At 33.1% G+C, this 21403-nt stretch overlaps 1 protein-coding gene across 1 annotated transcript in view; it reads right to left on the bottom strand.

Moving 5' to 3' along the window:
* The window catches only part of LOC140758537 (phosphatidylinositol/phosphatidylcholine transfer protein SFH9-like), a 31440-nt gene extending 11002 nt beyond the window's left edge, over window positions 1-20438 (bottom strand). The window contains exons 1-9 of the mRNA XM_073094744.1: window positions 19885-20438; window positions 13361-13460; window positions 3226-3492; window positions 3069-3146; window positions 2862-2963; window positions 2737-2786; window positions 2529-2628; window positions 2348-2419; window positions 2163-2261 (exon numbers count right to left, since the gene is read on the bottom strand). Of these exons, the coding sequence (XP_072950845.1) occupies window positions 2163-2261; window positions 2348-2419; window positions 2529-2628; window positions 2737-2786; window positions 2862-2963; window positions 3069-3146; window positions 3226-3492; window positions 13361-13460; window positions 19885-20057 (1041 nt within the window). The 5' untranslated portion in view covers window positions 20058-20438. The remainder of the gene's footprint in view (window positions 1-2162; window positions 2262-2347; window positions 2420-2528; window positions 2629-2736; window positions 2787-2861; window positions 2964-3068; window positions 3147-3225; window positions 3493-13360; window positions 13461-19884) is intronic.
* Between the last annotated feature and the right edge of the window lie 965 nt (window positions 20439-21403).

The following is a 21403-nucleotide window of genomic DNA, read 5'->3' as shown; positions in this document are numbered from 1 at the left end:
TATAAATAACATTTTCTAAATTCATTATATCTAATTATTCTATTATTGTAATAAGATTTTTTCACTTAAGAATGTAGATGTTCTATATTGGCATTGTACCTTCCATAGTTGGAATGACATTTATCAATAAATATTAATACAAAATTTATTGATTTATTAAGCAATGCCTTAGGGTAAGCATCTCGCAAGAAACTCAAGCCTAGGTTGGAACTACATGAGGATCATAGGCTTAGATCATTTTGTTAAACTTCCTAACAAAAACTTATCACTTTTGAATATTTAGTTAGGGTAGAGAGTAAAAGATTGGAACTGTGAGTTATTAACTTTCTATTGTAGTTGACAAAAGTGAAAATAAAAGTAGAATTTCAGAACAAAAATAAAATAATTTATTTACATCTATATCCCTCCAAAGTTCCTTATTTGTATGTATACCCATTTAAATTTTATAATTGTGTATATGTCCTTTAAAACCTGTAGTTTTTGTGTCGATATCATTTAGGTTACCTTTTGGTAGCTATAAGTTAAATATTTAGTATTTAAAATATAAAAAGACTTAAAATACTACTAGTTGAAGTAATTTGTAAAAATAAGAACAAGGGTTTTGTCTTTTTAAAGTCAAATGGGTGAATTTAACGTTTAGCTAGTTTTGAGGGGTATCCCGAATTTTATTTAAAAGGTACCCATTTAAAAACCAAGGGTTTTAAAGGAGATAAAAGTAAATATTAATTTTAGAGGGTATACATGTAAATAAGAGATTTTTTGAAAAAGAAACTAAAAATAAAAGAAAATGGGAAAAAATCTTTTAGAAACTTAGTGATCACATTGCATGTAATTGGTAACTAGAGTTGGAAAATACACTCTCTAAAGAGGAAGTGGATTGGATCAAAAATAGGAAAGTCCGATGATTTAAGGGAAGTAAAAGAAAAAAACTCATCCAATTCCCTAAAATGCATGTCAACACAATTTAGTATGCCAACAATTACAGGTGATCAATTGGCCTAACTCGCCCGGTCTAGACTCAGTTTAACTAAGATGGCACTACTCACCTAATGAGGCATATTAAAATGGACATAAAAAAAGCTCAACATAATATCAGTCAAATGTTGCTAGTCAAGGTGATTCCATAAATCTTTTTAATTTTCAATCAAATTATAAAAATGCTCGTAAAGAAATAGTCAAATATGTTATTCGTAAAAATAAAATCTTTTTCTATGGATAATGATCAGAAATTTAAAGATTGTTTCCAGAAAGGTTTTGCTCCAGTTTTTAAAAGAATTTCTCATCACACAATTAAAAGAAATGTTCTAAAATATTTTGCAAAAGAAAAGGAAAAATTAATTTCAGATTTCCTCATCACGCAATTACAAAATTGAAATGTAGAATTTCTTTCACTAATGATAGTTGGACTTCATACCTATATTGCTCTTTTATATGTATAACCGCATATTCTATACCCTCTCCTCTCCTCTTTTTCTTTCCTCTATGAAGCACAGCAATCCTTGCTCGTGTGCTAGCCAAGGATCCAAGTTTTGATCGCTGAAACGGGATAGTGAGATAGAGAGGCTAGAGAGTGGAGAGTGAGTGATAGAGAGTAATTATTATTTTCTTATTTACTTGTCATTTTTTCTTAATTTTCAGGAAAATTTTCTGCATTTTTAAATAATATGTAGATTTTTTTTACGTAAATTCAATACGGGCGATCAATACTGCCTATATGTACCTTTTTCAGACAGCCAATCCTGATCAAGATACCAAATTTCGAAACCATGGTGTTGGCACTCTATGATTTTTATTTTGTCTATAGCTTAGTGAGTTTATTTTGTTCAGTTGTGCCAAAGTATGTGGCTTAAGATGTGACAATGACATCACTTTAGAAATTTTCACATCATAGAAGCTACAATTTAAAATTTGTTACTTGCCTAGATTCAAGAACTAAATTGTGCCTTGGTTCATTACCTGAAGCAGGAAAGAGACTAAAGAAGCACATACAATAGAAATCTGGAACACCTCAATGCAATGAAGTGTTGCTCTCCAGAATTATTCGAGTTATGGTTAAGGTGTCCAAATCATGAAAATCGTCATGAATAAGATACTACATAGATATAGTTATTTCATAGAAGATTCAAAATTAAAACTGATTAAAAAGACCAAGAAACACTAACATTTTCATGAACTGGAGTAGAATGGTTGGCAAATGGAGAACTTGATCTACTAGAAGAGATGGAATACACAAGAGGTGTCACCCTTCCTGTTATATTATTCTGCAAATACAATGTAACAATCAAGCCATGAGTAAGCCACCTCACTTTTCTATATCATTTTTAGAACATGACATATGTAGTCCAACCTGGAAAATGTCTTCCTCTTCATCAGATAGATGAGTTATGTCCCTTGATCTTGTTTTCTCATTGTGAGTTGCCTAAGAAAAGGATAATGTACAAAAAAAGGTATATGATGAAAATGCTTTTCACTGAATTTGAACTTCGGAATTACCTCAAAATAAATTATGCTATATAAATTGTTCATACTTTCACTATCTGCATATCTCTCCAGGGTCCCTTACTGGATCTAAGACATCCTCCCTCATTTGGGCAAGAACAAGAGCCACCAAGAAATTTGGGCAATTGACTGCAATTAAAATGAAAAGGATCTCACTGAAGTACCTTGGAACAGATCATTAAAATGACAAATGTAGAAAAAAGAAAATAAACAATAGAAGAGAAACAAAATTTAAACCTTGCATCAATTAATTCAAGTAATGTACTATGGTATTTATCTCCTAAGACCTGCAAAGATGAGAAAAAGAAAGAGATTAGCTTATAAAATGGCTAATGTTAAATGATGCAGAAAAGCACTTTTACCTGAATCTTTGCAGATGTCCTTGGGTCAATGAAACCTCTTAAAGCATTCCACAGTAATTTGAAACCACTTCCAGCATTGACAATGAACATCTTATGCAAAATCTACATAAATGAGCTAAGATCAAGAAAAAATTAAAATAAAAGAAATAATTGCATTTAAGAAGCAGGCTATTTTCTAAGCTATATCAACTTTCAAGAATTTATAACCTCAGGATAGTTATCACCATCTATTTTGTGAATGCGAAGAACAATATCATGTGCCAATTTGCCTACGCTCACCCAGTTCTGCATAGGAAGCTCAGTCATGTGCCCAGCAAACATAAAAATGGAGTGCACTTAAATAGACAAATAAACAGCAACTTACCACTCCTTGTACATCTAATATTGTTATTACTGTATCAATGTGCCTGTTGGCTGCAGCAGAACATGCTGGATATTTCTCAACGAATAGTCTCTCCAATGCCTGAACATGGTACTTCAGAAAACGTTCAATCGTGGTTACATTCATGAGTTTATTTGGGTCGGCTTTCCCAAGTCTCTCAATATAAATGGGTCTGCCATCCCTGTCCACTCCATGGAATCCATGAGGATAGTAAAGAAGCACCTCCTCGAGTTCATCCAAAACAAAGTCCTTAATAACAAAATCAACTTATTAGCATAAATTGTGCAATATGTACAGTATTAAACAGACTCATTTGAGAGAGGCATAATATCTCAAGCAGTATAAACCTGATAAAAGCATAGAAGTAAGAAGGATTACTGTAAAAGAAACATGATTAAAAAGAAGTTAAACAAGGATGGATCAAGATAGGAAATAAATAATAAGAATCAAGAGAATGATTGTCCTGAAAGTTAAGATGCTCTGATCTAGAGCAAAACCTTTACAATTCGAACTTCCAAAAACAATAGCAGTAATATCAAATAGTCTACAGAGAGTCATCACAATTAACTATGGTTCATTATAAAAACGAATAGGGTCCATTGAAATCGATTAAATAAGAAAACGTTTTTGAAACCAAAAGGATTTCATATCGATAGTTTGCTATTAGTTTGCTATTATAATCTCTGGTTGTAGGGTGATATTAGGCTAGTCCATTCCTATAACCAATGATGGCCGAGGCATGCCAACCGACATGGGTGCGTGCCAAAGCATGCTAGTCAGGCACAGGTACATGCTGACTCGTGCTAATGTGGAGCCTATTTTTTAATTTTTTTCAATTCTCATCAATCCTTATCGATCAACTTTAATATTATTTTTGTGCCAGCAAATAAATCATCAATATACTGAAAATTATTGACAGTTTTTAATGCAACATTCTCATGTTATTATGCTGGCAAATAAAATCTTGATCCTTCCTATCATTCTATGTTTAACTAGATATTATTTTTAATTATTGAATTATTATTAATTAATATTATGTGTTGAATGTTATTATCTATTTAATTATATTATATAGTATTCAATCATAAACATTTATTTTAATGAATATATTCAATTATGTATTGAATAATATTTATATTTGACTATTGCTAATATCTTTAATAAATTAGGTCATTTACAAATATAATCTATAGATAAAAGACAATATAGATTTTAATACATATATATTCAAATCAAAAACCAAAAATTGACCTGCCGAAGACCCAAAAACCATGGATCCCAAAATCGGCTGAACCCTAGTTGGATCAACTGATCTAGATCAGGATCAACCAATTTTGGCCAAAATTTGGCAATATTGGCAGAAACTAAATTTTTTGAAAATTCAGTTTGAATTTAAAATATATTTCACATATAATTGATATCCTCAATTGCCTTTTTTTTAAGTTTTCAGTTTTTACCCTCTATCTCTCACTCTCTTCCCATCCCACACACTTTATTGAGCTCATTCGATGAGCCCCTTCGGCTACTCCGCACTTTGGTAAACTCGGAGAAGTATTTTTTTCCTCATTTCCCTTCTTTCTTTCTCAGCCATTTTTTAACTTCTCTTTTCTTACTGCTATATATCTTTTCACTATTCTGTAGTAGAAATTTACAAGTATATAACATTGGTCAAATTCAAGTTGAAATTCATCATAGTTTTTAAGTGAGTTTTTTCTTTACTTTTTGGCTTAATATGTGAATAATTTTTATTTTCTTATTTTTCTATTATTTTTTTCTAATTATCTAGAAATTTTTGTATTTTTAAACAAAATTTAGAATTTTACATTATTAAAAAATAGTCTAATCCGAGATAGGGGGCCAATACAACCGATACAACTAATATGGTTGATACATATTGTTATCCATAACGACCGATTCCGATCCTAATACCGAGTTTTGAAACCTTGCCAAAAATGTCTTTTTAAGTATCCTAAATTTTTTATTAAAACTATGTTAAATGTGTGCCGATGGCCCAATATGTATCGAATATGGCCAGGGGAGTATCCAAATTAAAAAAATTATTTTTAATTTTTCGATACGACTCCAATATATTTCTTGATCATCCAATCATTTTTTTTTCTGTGTACTAAAAGATGATATAAAACATATACTTTATATGTATATACGAATGTCTAATCCTTCATGATACTTTAAGGCTTCGTTTATTTGATAATGAATTAAAAAATTAATTTTTAAATTCCAATACAGCTCTAATACATTTTTTGATCATCCAACCCTTTTTTTTGTGTGCTAAAAGATGATATAAAACATATATTTTGTATGTATATACGATTGTCTAATCCTTCGTGATACTTTAAGGCTTTATTTATTTGATAATGAATTAAACATATAACTCAAAACCTATTTAAAGATCCAAATTAGTTGTAGACTAATAGTTGAATTAGGTTTCAATATTTCACTAACATTTTAAGTTTCATATCAATTTCTATTACAATACTATTCTGAAGTCTTAGACATGTCGATATTAAATATGTAGCTTTCTGTCCTTTTATCTTATCATTTATGAGATAATCATTTTTTACCATATGTTATATTGGTTGACAACAAATTAAAAATATATTATTTATTTATTTATTGGCATATCCATGCCATATCTGTATCCTACTTTTAAGAATTTATCATATCCCCGTATCCATATCTCCGTATCTCCGTATCCTGTATTCATATCAATGCTTCATAGGCTGTAATCAATTCAAAGAGCGATCCAATTTTCTCTTAATTATGCTATTCATGCTTTTTAAGTGTTGGTCAAGGCTAGCATGGTACATAATAGCTAGCACAGCCTAGTAGTTTTACACAAGGCGCACCAAGACCGTGGCACATATCATGTGCCAATATGGTACAAAGCAAACAAGCACTACCTTGGTTAGAGGTCGCCAACATGTCTTATGCGGGTGGCCCGTAAAAGCTTGATGTTAGGGCTGGACTAACCACTCAACTAGAATTTTAGTTTCAATTAAAGCATGAAATACTTCTTGCTAGATGACTTTATCATTGAGGCTGCTTTCTGCTATGAATGAGCTCTCTTTATCGACGAAATTACTTTACATTACGAAAGAAAGGGTGACAGCAAAGTTCTTAAACTCGGTATTGAGAGCGGGATCAGTTGTTAAAAAAAATGATACATATCGACCATACCAGCTACATCGGCCTCTCGTACCAAATCAGACTACTTTTAATTACATAAAATTCAAAATATTATTTAAAATGTAGAAAAAATTCTAAAAATTTATAAAATAATAGAAAAATAAGAAAATAAAAATTAGTCATATATGAAGCCTAAAAACTAAAGAAAAAATTCACTCAAAACTATAATAAATTTTGGCTTGAATTAGACAAATTTTTATACTCGTAAATTACTACTGCAGAACAACATGAAAAGAGTGATCTCTCTAAATAACAAATGAGAAAAAAAAATCATTCATGTTCACCAAAGTGCGGACTAGCCGAGGGTCTCATCGGATTGACCACAAAATGGTCTCAATGAAGTATAAGAGTTGGATGAGAGTGTATGAGAGACAGAGGGTAAAAACTGAAAATTTAAAAAGAAGGCAATTAGTGATATTAATTAATAATGTCTTCTAAGTAAGAAATATTTTAGATTCAACCTAAATTTAAAAAAAAAAATTAATTTCAGTAGATATTGTAGTTTTCAGCCGATATGACTAAGACTGATTTGGGGGCTAGATCGGGATTGGTTATTGACGATCCCGATCTAGATCAGCTGATTCGACTCTAGATCGGTCAATTTGGGATCAATAGATCACAAGTGGCTTACTTTTCATTGGGCTGGCCTATCTACACTAAAAATAGGTGGCTTCATTTTTATTGGGTTAGCCTACTTAGATTATCAGGAAAATTTAATCAAGTTGCCTAACCTAGCACTACAGAAAAGAGGATAAAAAAATTCCAAGTCCTTCTATTATAGTGCAATTATATAGTCAAGACAATTTATCAAATTGCCTCCTTCTATCTTTAAAGATAAAAGGGACTAAACCGTGGTGGCAAACTTCCAACCATCATAAGAGATTAATTTTGCCGACTCAGTGTTCAGTTTCTCCACAACCTACTTTTTGTGGTTTGCATGCAACCATTGTAATCTACACCCTGAAATCTAGAATTCCTACAACATAGTGCTCCTTCTACCAATACTCATCAAGAATATATTGTGCATGTTGCAATTTGCAATAGTATGAATAAAGCAAAATTAAATAAGACAAAAGGAACTAGTGTCCTGAGGAAGGATCAACAATCACAAGGTAGGCCTAATGTTGTCTTCAAGATTCTTATGGTAAGGTTGTTGATCCTCATGGTCACATGGAAGGAAGCTACATATACCTAATGAAGTTCTTTTGGCTAAGATTGAAGCATATGTGATTAGTATTACTTAATAAAAACCCGCAGGGTTTGCTCGGAGTGATCATGATTCAGCCATGTTCACCATGCTCTAGTTGAACTGATTCTGGTGATAGAATTGATTGACCTCCCACGGAAAAGCATGTAACTTTGCCAGGAGGCCTAAAGAATGAAAGACGCTCCTGTCCCTCAATTTCTTGACATACTGAAGAAAGCTCCCAGTCACGGCAACATAAAGGCAATCGCAAAAGGGTAACATCCATAGAAGACTATAGATGTGAATTTCCCCTCCAAACAATTTACAACTATTACTTTCATATGCTGATTTAGCATAATCCTAGTGAGATGGGAGTAGTGAACACCAATCATAAACCACTTTTTTCTAACAATTTAAGTTTTTATAAAAATTTGTTATCTAACATTGTATCAAAATAAGAGGTCCTCAGTTCGAACCCCGCAAACCTATCTTATCAATTAAATAGAAAGAACCTCTACCCACCCAGTTAAGTCAAGTACACTTCTTGAGCCTATCAAAAACATCTCAATCTCAGATGCGAGGAGTGTTAGAATATAACATAGAAATCACCATTCTCCAACAGCTTAGGTTTTAGAACAATTGGTGAGTCAACAATCCAGAATAAGAGATTATTGTCAGATACTTAGTTGCCAAACTAGACATTGGTTGAAGGTTTGATATGAGCGTGGTAATTTAGTGGTTCTCATGAAGATTGGAAGTTTTTACTCAAAGTATACATTTCAGGATAAAGATCATTCAATCCTAATAGAGGGTGCATCCTTGTGTTGGATGAATACAGAAAACTTCTAGTGAAGAAAATACATTCTAAACATAATTTACATCTTAGTTTTAGAGCCAAGTTGATTCTAGAGCTAAGTGGCAAGAAACTAAAATTTGCTCATCAAATGTATGGGAAGCACTTTAGGCAAGTCCCATGAAACTAAGGTCATCATATATGGAAGGGTCAGCATAAGGGATAATGACACTACTTTATAGTTTATAGCTCTAATCATGGTTTGAAGTTTCACCCAAGAGACCAAGACAGAACAGTAGCTGCTGAACCTTATTAAAAACTAAGGCTGAAACCAACAAGACTACTAGGTTTGACCTTGGTTTCATCCTAAGAAGCATGAACACTTCAAACAATATACCATATTCGTGTCTGTCAGACACCAATACGCGTTGGACACATGTCGCAACACTTCTAAAAAGTATGCAATACTTAAAAAGATAAAATAAATTCAAACAGTCATAGGGCACGACTGGACATGCAAGGACATGCCCAAGACACATTTTGGAATTTGGACACGAGATTTAGTATAAGCAGGTTTTGGGCTAGGTTTAGAAGATGTTTTGGACCAAGATTTAGCATATTCAATAGAAATAAATAGCATAAATCATCTATTGTAGGTATTTTCTACATATCAAGAAGATATGTACTGCAGAAATCACAGGCTAGTGCATTGGAGAAAAATAATGTAATTATCTAATTATCACAATATCGAATTGTATTGTCATGTAGTAGCATGACATTTGTGACTTGTTACGATTTTTCAATTGCTTCATGTACACTTTAATTGTCTCTTGTGAATAGAACATGCATGCATGTGTATTTACATAATAATTAGCAAAATATTTCTTTAGATGTAGATAGAATATATATATATATATATATATAACTTTTTTATTCATCTATTTTGTCGTGTCCTAAATATGTCATGTCCTAATTTTTCAACATTTGTTCTATCATTGCGTTTATATCGCCGTGTTGTATCCATGTTCCATATTCATGTCATGTTAGGTTTCGACCCAAATTTTCTGTTTTCCCCAATTGTCCAAATGGCAACCAACAGAAAATAAAACCTAATTTTTTTCTTACACTAAAGTATTTTGTAAAAGATATTATTATTTAATTTTTTTAATGAATGTACTATTATTCAAGGTTCTAAGTATCAATTTTGGAATCGGGTACGTATTGGCCGTGTTGATTGTATCAGCCTTCCGTTTTGGATAATTCAGAGCGGGGATCGACTAAACCGGCCATATAAGCTAATTTATTTTGGCAATACAGATCCAGATCGACCACTACTTGAATCCATGCTATTATTGTTTACCCATTGCAATATTAGAGTTACTTATAGAGTTATAGTTATTCATAGATTGTAGTTATTATTTGTCAAAGAGAATTAAGTCCCAAAGTTGTCATAGTTTTCAAGGTCTGAATAAAATTGAGAAATTTAATTTCCCTCATTCTATTCAAAATTGATTTTGAAATTATCAAAAATTGTGTGGGATGAATTTTTTGAACGAGAAGAAAGTGTCATATGACAATAAAGCTTGCCAACATCTAAAAAGCCATGGATTTAATTCAAGAAAATAGTCCCTTTAGGAGGAAAGGGTTAAAGTTAAGGCTATGCATATCTCTTTCTTAGACCCGGATAGGCAAGAGCATGGTTCAAGGTATCAACTGATATGTATCGATACCAGCCATTACCGATTTGAAACTATTATCGAAATTAGTTTTCTCTTGGTTTGACCCAATATTGTTCGTATTGTCCAATATTGGTTGTATCAACCGATATGTATTAGCTGTATTAGCTATAAATAAACAATTTTGATTTTTTTTTATGGGGACTATATGTAGATCACATAGTAAGTTGAATTTTACGTGAATCTAACTCAAGAAATCAATATTTTATGTCCCAAAGTTGGCTCCACATTTTACATATTATTCCCATTTTTCTTTCTACTCCTTTAACCTCTTTGTTTATATTTTGTTTCTTCACTCCACCTTTTCTTACAATCTTTTTTAACACCTCTCATGCTCATCTTTCTTAGAAAGGTGGTCATTAGCCTCAGCTCATGCTTTCTTGCTCTTTTGTTCCAAGGTGACAATAATGAACACATGTGTTTACTGAATCCATTTGGAATTCGATATTGTTCTTAGTATTTTCACTCTTTATGTTATGTTGTTAATATCTTATGTGAGTAATCTTTATTTTCTCATCTTTGTCATTTCTTATGAACTTTTGAGATTTCCTACATTTTAAATTATTTATAGAATTTAAGTAGTAAGAAAATAGTCTAAAAAACTAAAACTAAAATGGTTGATATAGTAGTGACAAAAACAGCCGATACTACTAATATTGTTGATACATATCATTTTTTCTTCGACGACTTGATATCAATACCGCTATCACTTATGTCCTGTCTAGGTGATTATCTTAGTATCTCATATCTTATTTTAGTACATAGATTGATTTTGAAAATCAAAATTATTGTACATGTTGATTTATTAGTAGATTCTAATAGCTTACTATAGTTCTTAACAAGGATACGTTAGTACTTTTTTTAGATTGTAGATATTAATTTTAACTTCTTCTCTAATAATTATTTCTTTTCTTTGTTTATTTTTTAACTGCTTTAAATCTTAGGTACCTGCTAGAGCTTAGGTGCTACATGATGGTACATTTTTTGGATTGTAGATATTAATTTTAACTTCTTCTCTAACTATTATTTCTTTTCTTTGTTTATTTTTTAACTGCTTTAAATCTTGGGCACCTGCTAGTGTTTAGGTGCTACATGATCCCTTGCTTGCCTATCTACCACCTACAGCCTTTAAAACCTCGGTTTTTAATAAAGATATTTTGATATGGGATATCTATTTGTGATGTTATTCGTAATAGTATCAATATTGTGTAAATGTGGTAAATTAAGTTAAATTAGTTTTGGCTAGAAATTCTAAAAGCAACCACAATCTGATATTATAACAATTGTAAAATAAAATTACAATTTTGGTATAATTCTAAACCCATTTCCTATACTAATCCAAAAAATGAAATAACAAATATTTTTTTATATTAAACTAGATCATCCTTAATTTCAACTATCACAACCAGGCACTATATTTATCCCATATTTTTATCCCAAACTTATCATTCTTTCTTCAACCAAACACCCTAAAAGAAATCGGGATAAAATTTTCTTTCTCCGGGATAAGTCCTCATTTTATTCCAATCCCAATTTTTCTTTATCCCGCAACCAAACAGGCCCACAGGAATTTGGGCTATTACTAAAGTTATCACAGGCATACGCAAGTACTAGTGGCAATCAATTTTTGAGAAACAATGATTGGCAAGTAAAACGTGTGCAATTCGGGGTAAAATACCAAAATGGGCCAGATAAAATCTTATTCAACCAATTACATATTCATGTTTTTCTAGATATGGATCTAAAGTCATCATACTCAAATCTGAATTTGTATCTTATCTGAATGGTTCTATCCAGATATAGATATAGATATAGATATAGGTTAAGGAATCCTATCCAAATATGTATTAATATATCAATTCAGTTTACATATTATGAAAATAGTAAAATTAAAATATAATAAAGCTCATTTTTTATTTTTAAATGAATCTCTAATATGTTTTATTTTTTTTACTGTGCTACATATTTTAGTAATACCATATTATTATATTAACATATCATATTTGGATAAATCTGATATTTGTCCATATCAAGTGAATAGGACATCATATAATTAATTTTGCTATATGTCCACTATTTGTATCTGTATTTGAATCCAAAACGAGAAGTTGATAAGGATATGGTTTTGCCACTATCCAAAATGGCAAAATCCTTATCTGAACTGTTTTCACCCCTACTCTAGTATGGTTTATGGTGCTCAATGGATTTAGGGTTCTATGGTGGATGCCTCGCTCCTAGAGTAGGTTTTCTCAAGTAATAAATTTCCTTTTGGGGGAATAAAGTTATCTTACAACCTCTTAACATTACTCAAGCTTCACATATTAGATAACAGGTGTTCTCATTCTATGGAACAGTGAAGTACATGATCGATTTGGCTAGCACAGTCGCATGGATCAACATTCCCTAGATTGGATTTTTAATGATCTTTTCATATAAATTATGAAATAAAACTAGTAGACATAATTTAACATGGAAAATTAGAAATACACTATCAAGTGATACTCTTGTTTTATATTTTATGTACAACTCTTCTTCCTTTACCATGCCACCAATTGGAGTATTTCATTTTCCTCAATTTTAAGCTAAATTTAAATTAATTATAGTAAAATTGTGCCGAATGAACCACTAAAAGGTAAATCTACAAGACCCATTTTACAATATCATCAAAGTTACTAAATGTAGTAACTTTCTAGACTTTTTCAATTCAGAGCTTGATCTAATTTTGTTGTTTTCAAGGTCAAGATACTTGAAAGTTGAAACACATATCGCAAACTGAAGTGCTTGTTCAACCAATTTAATATATCACAAGTAAATGATAAATAACAAACTCAAGTCACATGTTGATGGTCCAATGTTAGGAATAGTTATACATATTCTGCAAAAGTTTGACATGAATTTCATCAAATACAAGAACATGCTTCAGAAATTGAGCCTCTTATAGAACTGATTTCTCACATTGAGTTGGTCATACATGACGTTTGATGTCGGGTTCTCATGATTTGCTGGCTAGAAACCACAAAATATATATAACCTATATTTCTCATAAATCAATTGATCAGCACTCAACGATGATTTAAAAAATGTCCACTGACCACAGCAATTCAGAATTCAATTCAGATAATTCAATGCATGTTAGATCAGTACAGGAACTTACCCAGAAAAGAGGATAAAGTGATATTAAGGCATTGTACTTACTTGCAAGATAGTATCTGCACCAAATTCTCTCCTCCAATGAAGCATTTCTGACCACATGCTGATTGCTTTCTCAATATTAAACCCTCTAGCCTTCAAAAACCTGCAAGAATAAAGATGAACCATAATAATATGAAAGGAACAAAGTCAACCAACATCGAATTTTTACAACAATTGAAGATAATGAATTTGAAGCACAATTCTAACAATCGAAGACATATATTAGGCTTGACCATGGGTGACCCAACTCGACCCTACCCACCTGACCCATTTTTTGGTGGGTTATGTCAAGAGCGTTTTAGTCCATTAGGTCGAGTTGGGCCGAGCTTAAATTATGAGACCAATCTATATTCTGGCTGGGTTTTGTTTGATTACAGCTCCAATGACCCAAAAAAGATTGCCCAACAAAAGCCTTTTCTCATTAATTTATTCATCAATTGTTGATCTTTTCAGCAACCTATGGCCTTTTATGAAAACTCTGGACTTGCTCCTAATATAAGTACTCTATTGTTAAGGCATGCTATCATTTTTGGTCTATTACCTAATAGTTTAAACTTTTGTTTCAACTGGTTAGCCAATATGGTATCAGAGCTATTTTTTTAAAAGGTTATGAGTTCAAATCTCAATTGCCCACTTTTATTCCCTAACTTTTAGTATTGCAATGGCAGGTTGCACATCCTATAATCCATCATCTGTCTACATATGGTATTAGGAGTCACACATAATGGTGTATGTTAAAGGTATGACATACAAGTGATCCATTACCTAATAATTTAAGTTTTTGAGTCAACTGATTATCTAACATCTGTCTTTCTCCTTGATTCTAGACAACATACTGCCCTATCCCCTCTTAATTTTAAAATTTACTGCTATTGTTCTATTTCGCCCTTCTCCTTTGTAGAATTGGTATAACTAAAATATTGGCTGGCATAATCTTGAATTAAGATCTAGCTATGCCCGTATTTCTACTTCTTTCAACTAACGTCACAGAATGGTTTGTCATACCGAGCAGGAATGAGTCAATGACCATGTTGGCAAGATGTTGGTGACAGTTGTGCTTACTAGACATTCTCAATTTTGAATAAAAAAAAAAGGAAAGTTTCAAGATTACATAACATAAGGCAGTCTTAATAAAATAAAAGCAAAATCTTTGACAGCATTTACAACACTAGTACTATATCTTGTAAAAGCCAAAATAAGAAGTTTCTAGTAAAGGATTGTTTAGGAGATCAATAGATAACCTTATAAAATTTAAGTAGGAAACAGTGTATGATGTGACTGACTCGGGATTGGATGAAATCTTGTAGGGATATGGGAAAGGTGATGAAGAGTAAAAGTCAACGATAGCCATGCTACAAGCACGGACAGTACCGACCACCGGCCGGCATGGCACGGCACTTGCCGGCCATGCTATAAGAGGAGAGAAAAAAAAAAGGGATACTCACCTTCGCCTTCGCCGTTGCCGTCACCAATCGCTGCTCGCCTTCGCCGTCGTCTCTCTCTCGATCTCTGCTCCTCTCTCAAGCTAGGGCACCCGACGCGCTCAGGCGACGACAACAGCAACCGGCGATGGTGGTCAGCAACGAGTAGCTCGACGATGAGGTTAACGGCAAACGGTGGAACTATTAGAAGCAGTGTTGTTCAGCACCTCTCGTGCCATATGCCGGTACACCGCCAGCACGGTAAGTGTCGGCCAGCACGGGATGTGCCGGTCGACATGGCCATCCATGGTAAAAGTCATCACAGCCTTCTAGGTCATCATAAGGTATGACTTTTTTTGGCCAAATTCCATTTTTTAGACTTTCAAATTACTTATTTTTTTCAATTTTAGGAAAATTTTGTTTTGCTCATATAATTCTATGTAGAACTCAAAATATAATTCCATTTATTCTAATGTGGTTTGGTCGGGTTAAGGTAGTTGTCCATATGTCTAAGTTGAAACTTTTTGGCAGATTAGGGTATTGGATATTATTAGTCTATATTTAGTCATGCAAGCCTGTTACCGGATTAACTTAATTTTCTTAATAAAATTTCAATTTCCTCAATTTTGACTTTTATATTTCTCAAAAGTTGATGTCTTTTATCTAGTATTCATGAGAGTCAAATCATTAGATAAATGCTTCCTTTGGGTATTCATTAGGGAATCAATGAATCGAAGTTTGTATCATATTCTTTGACGCTTCCCAGCATCAGTTACTTAAGGGCTCAGATATTAATATTAATAAGTTAGATTATTACTGGGAACTGACTGTACTCTTTAGAAAATCAAGCTGATAAAATATACATTAGAAAATTTAGATCATTAATAAACTTCAAAAAAGAAACACTTATGACTTATCCAACCCTATGTACAGTCACCCTCATATATCATACTACCTAGTAGGATAGGAAAGGATAAATTCAATTAGAAGGGTATAAAGTATGAATCAAATAAGTATAACTAAATATAATATTTGCACAACAAACAAATATGGTAGGTCTCAGTGTGCAAATATTGCATAAGACAAATACATGATTTTGTAGACTCTTTTTATTTACTAATGTATATGTTCTAACATTTTTCTAGGAGATATAAAATTTATTGCAGTGTTCTTGCTCAACAGAGTATATTACTAAAGGGTTGTGTATTGCATTTAGAGGTATATCAAGTTGTAGGCCAGATAAACAGATAGTACTTCATTCTCTAACCAAGGTCTAAATATGTGACAAAAGATAAGATAGGCTTTTGTTAAATAGAAATTAATCAATTTGGTAGTAAAGGTTTGAGATGAAATAATACTTAAAGATAAATATTAGCCAAACTTGAATCCATTTGAGCACTGACTGCTCACTAATTGCAAGAGTTACTTGATGAATAAGCTTGTAACTTTATGCTTGTGTTGATTTGCAAAAAACTTGGAACACTGAATAGCTCAACAAGAACAGCCTCTGATCTAAGAAGAGATTTTTATCCCCTTTCTGGTGTTTCATTGAACGAAACACATCTTATGCCAGCACTGAAAATTTGCTAACCAAGCACATCCATAAGTGATTGATGTCACAGTGTCATTTTCATTACCATGAGAAATGACTAAGATTAATATAAAAAAAGTATTAAAAAATTTGTCCTAGCAAATCTAGGGATAATTATGGATTGTGAATGACTTAATGCTAGAGTCATAGAGATTCCGCAGACTCAATCTCATTTCCAACTAAGTTCTAAGAATATAGTGGAAATTGCATGACTGAAATGAAATGCTTTACGAGAGGAGTTAACCCAACTAGGTAAATTCCTATAGCCTAACTCTTATTTCATTTTCCGTTGAACGCAGACTGATCATAGTTGGAACAAATGAAAACAAAAAGGATGGAATAATTTGAGAATATATATGTCCAATATAACCTCAACCAATTGTTCAAGTAACAATGCTTCCATTTCTAAAGACTAGCCACCAAATTAGGGAATTGGATCAACCCCACTCAACAAACATCACAAAATTGCAAATTTCAAAATATCCCAACTTCTTGACCTTTGGGAACTGTCATCCTTATTGCAAATACTTTCACCTTATGCATCCTCCATATGCATTATGATATAAGTTGTTATTATGCCTGACAACACCCTCCCATTCTTGACCCTCCATGCTACTACACATACAAGGAATTTGATCAACTAGAATTGAACTTGAACTACTACTCAAAAGTCAATATGCCCATTTGTATTGCATTTTCCCACCCCCAAAGGTCCCACAAAAATTGTTTGAAAGTTAGCTTGAATAGAAAGGCTATAGGTCAAGTAGAAAAACTCTTTCACCTAATTTGCAGTATTTTGTTGTTTCAATTCTAGGGAAACAAAAGATATTATCAAGCAATTGATGAAACGCAAAATGTAAATGGTAACACAATTTGCAATCTATGCTATGCCATCTTACTCCTAGGATTATTTGCTTATGTTACACATAGTCATGTGCCAACTTATATGGGTCTTCAATTACAAAGGAAATCAGACAACAAGTATCAATAGGGGAATCATAAGGAATCCCAGGATTATCATATAATCATATGCATAATGTAAGGAAAGGATGATTGTACCAGCCATCACAGATCAGCACAAGGCCATGCTAATAGAGTATTAGCACTTAGCATAGGTTGTGCAGTGGCCTAACCCCGTGCCGGGTGCGTCGACCATGCTTATTGTTGAAGAATTTTTCGTTTTTCTTTTCTTAAACTTTAAAAGCTAATTTGGGTGTACAATGCACAGCCTTGTGCTGGCATGCTGGTCAACACAAAGCTTTTCTTTCTTTTTTGCATTTTAAAAATTAATTTAGGAAATACAAATCATAAATCTAGCCTAATTTTTTTAGATCTATTATTTGTAAGGATCTCTCTGCATAGATCTAACATTTTAGTGCTAGATCTACAAAAAAAAAACACTCTTTAAAATATAGGAATCAAAGAGAAATTTTGATTTTTGCCAAAATTTTCCCCAAATTTCAAAAGTAATATGTCAAATTCATTCAAATTGCAAGAAAATTGGTATACGAATATATTAATTAACTCCATATGAAATGATTTTAACAAAATTTTATAATTTTGATTTTGAATTTATTTTATTTGCCCCCAAATTTTCCCCAAATTTCAAAAAATCAGAAATTCATATGTTAAATAGGAACATGTCAGATTAACTATTTCCAACTAGGATTTAGTTTTAATTATTAAAATATTATCAATTAATGAATATATTCGATTATATCATGTGTTGAATCCACGGTTCGGAGGATCAGTTGATCCTAATCCGGATCGGGATCGACTGATCTAGATCCGGTTTTCCTCATCTCTTTCACTCTTCATCTCTTTCACTCTTCCTCTCTTTCTCTCTTTCACTATTTCTCTCTCTCTCTTTTCTCCCTACCGTAGCTATTATTTCTCCAACACAGAAATCTAGCTCTGGCAAACTCCACCGACACAGAACCAACTCCGATGATCTCGGTGATATGATTTTCTTATTTTATTTATTTTTATGTCTCTCTCTTATCTTATTTCTTCACTGTAATTTTTTTTCTTCTCTCCTTCGCTATGGCAGAATTTTTTTCTTTTTTTCTTCCACTCTCTCTCTCACATTCTTCGTTGGAGCTATTTTGACCAAGTTAATACTTTTTAGTTTTTAGGCTTCATATGTTAGTAACCTCATTTTTTCAAGAAAAAAATTAGAGATATGTTATATAATAAAAGAATAGTCTGATCCGTCCGAGCGACTAATACATATCAATTTTTTTTTGGAGGCTAATCTTGATGCCGATTTTCCGAACCTTGGTTGAATCATATTTCTGATTGACTATTACTATATCTTTAATAACTTAAGCCATTAAAACATTATCTAAGGATGAAAGACTCTAATTTAGGGCTTTAATATATATATTCAAACCAAAAATATGTATAAAGAGTAAAACCCTAAAAGATATATTAGAGGCATGTCACTAGCATGCACGAGTGTGTCGAACCAACATGCCCCTTGCTGATTATCTGCACGATACATGCCTTTGGTATAGCCAACCATGATTTAGGAATTAGGAGGTTGCTTGTGATACAAAACCATAGTAGAGATTGTAGTAAGAGTCTGAAAATCTTTATGGGTGAGTCATGAAATAGCTATACAATGCCTATACATAGCCTCATTAATCCACCATGAGGGTATCCCATCACTCCAGTATACCTAGAAAGCATGTATACAAATATAGGAGATAGGAGATGGACCAGGAATCTTGAAAAATAAACAAGGACACAACACTGCTTAAGCATGGAAGTAGATATTTTATCTTGCATTCTCTAGAGATTAAATAAGAAGTTTCCAAGAAAAATAGCAAGCTAAAAGTTGAGAGGTGATTCGGAAAAGAAATTTCCCTGAAGATATATTTTACAAGATAAGCATGGCAGAATTGGCATAAATAAAGGAAGACTAAAGTTAAAGGACAGTTTGAGAAATTTTCTAATCTTACACTCTTAATAGTTAATAATATAAAACTCAGCTTAAAAGATCACTAATTCATTTCTCAATCATCTTGATCAGTGAAAGCCTGAAAGTAAGTCATTACTTCCCCAAAGAGCAAAAAACCTGCCATAATAACATTTATCATAAATTGTATGTTTTCTTAATAACATCTATCATAAATTTTATGTTTTCTTTGTTCCCATTCTTCTAGAATATGCATCCTAAGATGTCATCTAAATGGGCACTTGTAATTCAAGGCATTAATATAGGTACTCTACCATTGCCAAAGCCCCTTTTCCCAATCTTCGCATTCACTCTATCAGAAATAACTATCACTAACATCACATTTCCACCGAAACCACATAAATCACTAGATTTGAAGCAGAAAATTCATTACACTTTCATGTCAATGATGAACATACCAATCTCATAGCACATCAAAAGAATAACCGATATTGGAATACCCCCACATCAATAATCTTGAGAATAACAAATTAACAACCATTTATGTTGAATTAAAACCTACGAAACTAAGGAATTTATGAATAAAAAATCTCACCTCCTCATGGCGTAATAATCATCGTGGCGAGGCGGCAGCAGATCTCTCGCGATCAGGGCCTTCCGGAACTCTTCCACTGCACTCTCCTCGGCTTCCTTCCCATCTTTCTCAACGATGGCGTTGGACTCCATCCTCCTCCCCCTCCCTCTTCCCATTGCTAAAGAAGGGCTCATCTCTCCCTTCCGGTTCGCACGTCTAATTACCAAGAATGATAATAAGACGGTGGACGAATTGGAACATATTCTGGAGGAGGAGCGAGGGAGGGAATCGCCAGTGGGCAAGAAAGAAGGCGTAGCTTCCGACGGGCAGGAAAGACACGTGTAAAGGTTGAGGTGGCGGCAAAAGGGACCGGATTCGTTGAAAGGAGTAAACGGGAGCTTGAAAAGGCGGAGACATTTAATTACAATTTCACAATTTCAGTACCAGGGGGGGGGAGGGGGAGGGGGAGGCGAGGAGTCATGTTTGAAAAAATGCTCGAATTCGAATTCCTGACCACGAGAAAGAAAAGAAAAAGAAAAACTCGAACGAGCTGCGTGTATTGTTGAGGTCCTCGAGAACATCTGACATATGAGGACGTGATGCTGAGGTAAACCAAGGCGAGAGATCGTATGAGAACGACTTAGGATTGCGACCTTTCTGGCATGCTTCCACGTTAGGGTGGCGGAGAGAGCGACAAAACAAAGGTAATATAACTATTTGTCAATCTTTCCGCCAGTGGCGAAGCGAGGATCTCATAGTCGCGTAGCTTTTCTTCTTTATTTTTTTCCTCTCTTTCTTTTTCCTTTCACTTTTTATCCGCAGCGCGAAAATAGAAAACTTGGCGGTGTGCATTAATCCCTTCTCCAAAACAGCAAGTAAGATGATAATAGAGGAGCTTTTGACCAAACTAGCCTCCCAAAAATGTTTTGGCTTGAAACGAGAAAAGAGAAGAAAGGATTCTTATGAAAAATATTTTCCTTGAAAATGATAGGGAACCTTTGGCCCTTTTTATACAAGTCATCATATATGTAAATAAATAAATGGAATATAACATAATAAGTCCAATATTCTCCCCCCTCTCAAACTCAAGCAAGAATTTGTTAACTAGATTCTCAAAACACGAAAGAGAAAGCGACTTCATGAAGAAGTCAACAATTTGCTCCTAAATGCTGAAGCCGTGGAGAGAAATGATGCCAGCTCGGTACTCTTGTTAAGTGTAATGCATATCAACCTCAATGTGCTTCGTCCTCTCATGAAAAACAAGATTCTTGATTAACTTTTTAACACTATCATTATCGATATGAAGAGGAGTTGGAGGGGCAAAGGAACACCCAGATCACTAAAGAGGCAATGGAGCCAAACAATCTCCTTAATCACTACACGCAAAGCACGATACTTTGATTCTGTACTGAAGAGAGACACTATATTCTACTTCTTGCTACGCTAGAAAATCATGGAGTCTCCCAAAAAAAATGCAAAAGCCAATAGTATACTTTTGATCAGACTTATCACTAGCATAGTTCACATCAGAATAAGCCTA

The sequence above is a fragment of the Typha angustifolia genome, chromosome 3, assembly GCF_048772165.1.
Source record: "Typha angustifolia cultivar Huaian chromosome 3, ASM4877216v1, whole genome shotgun sequence".
NCBI classification, from domain to species: domain Eukaryota; kingdom Viridiplantae; phylum Streptophyta; class Magnoliopsida; order Poales; family Typhaceae; genus Typha; species Typha angustifolia.
This window is presented reverse-complemented; position numbering and strand designations above follow the sequence as displayed.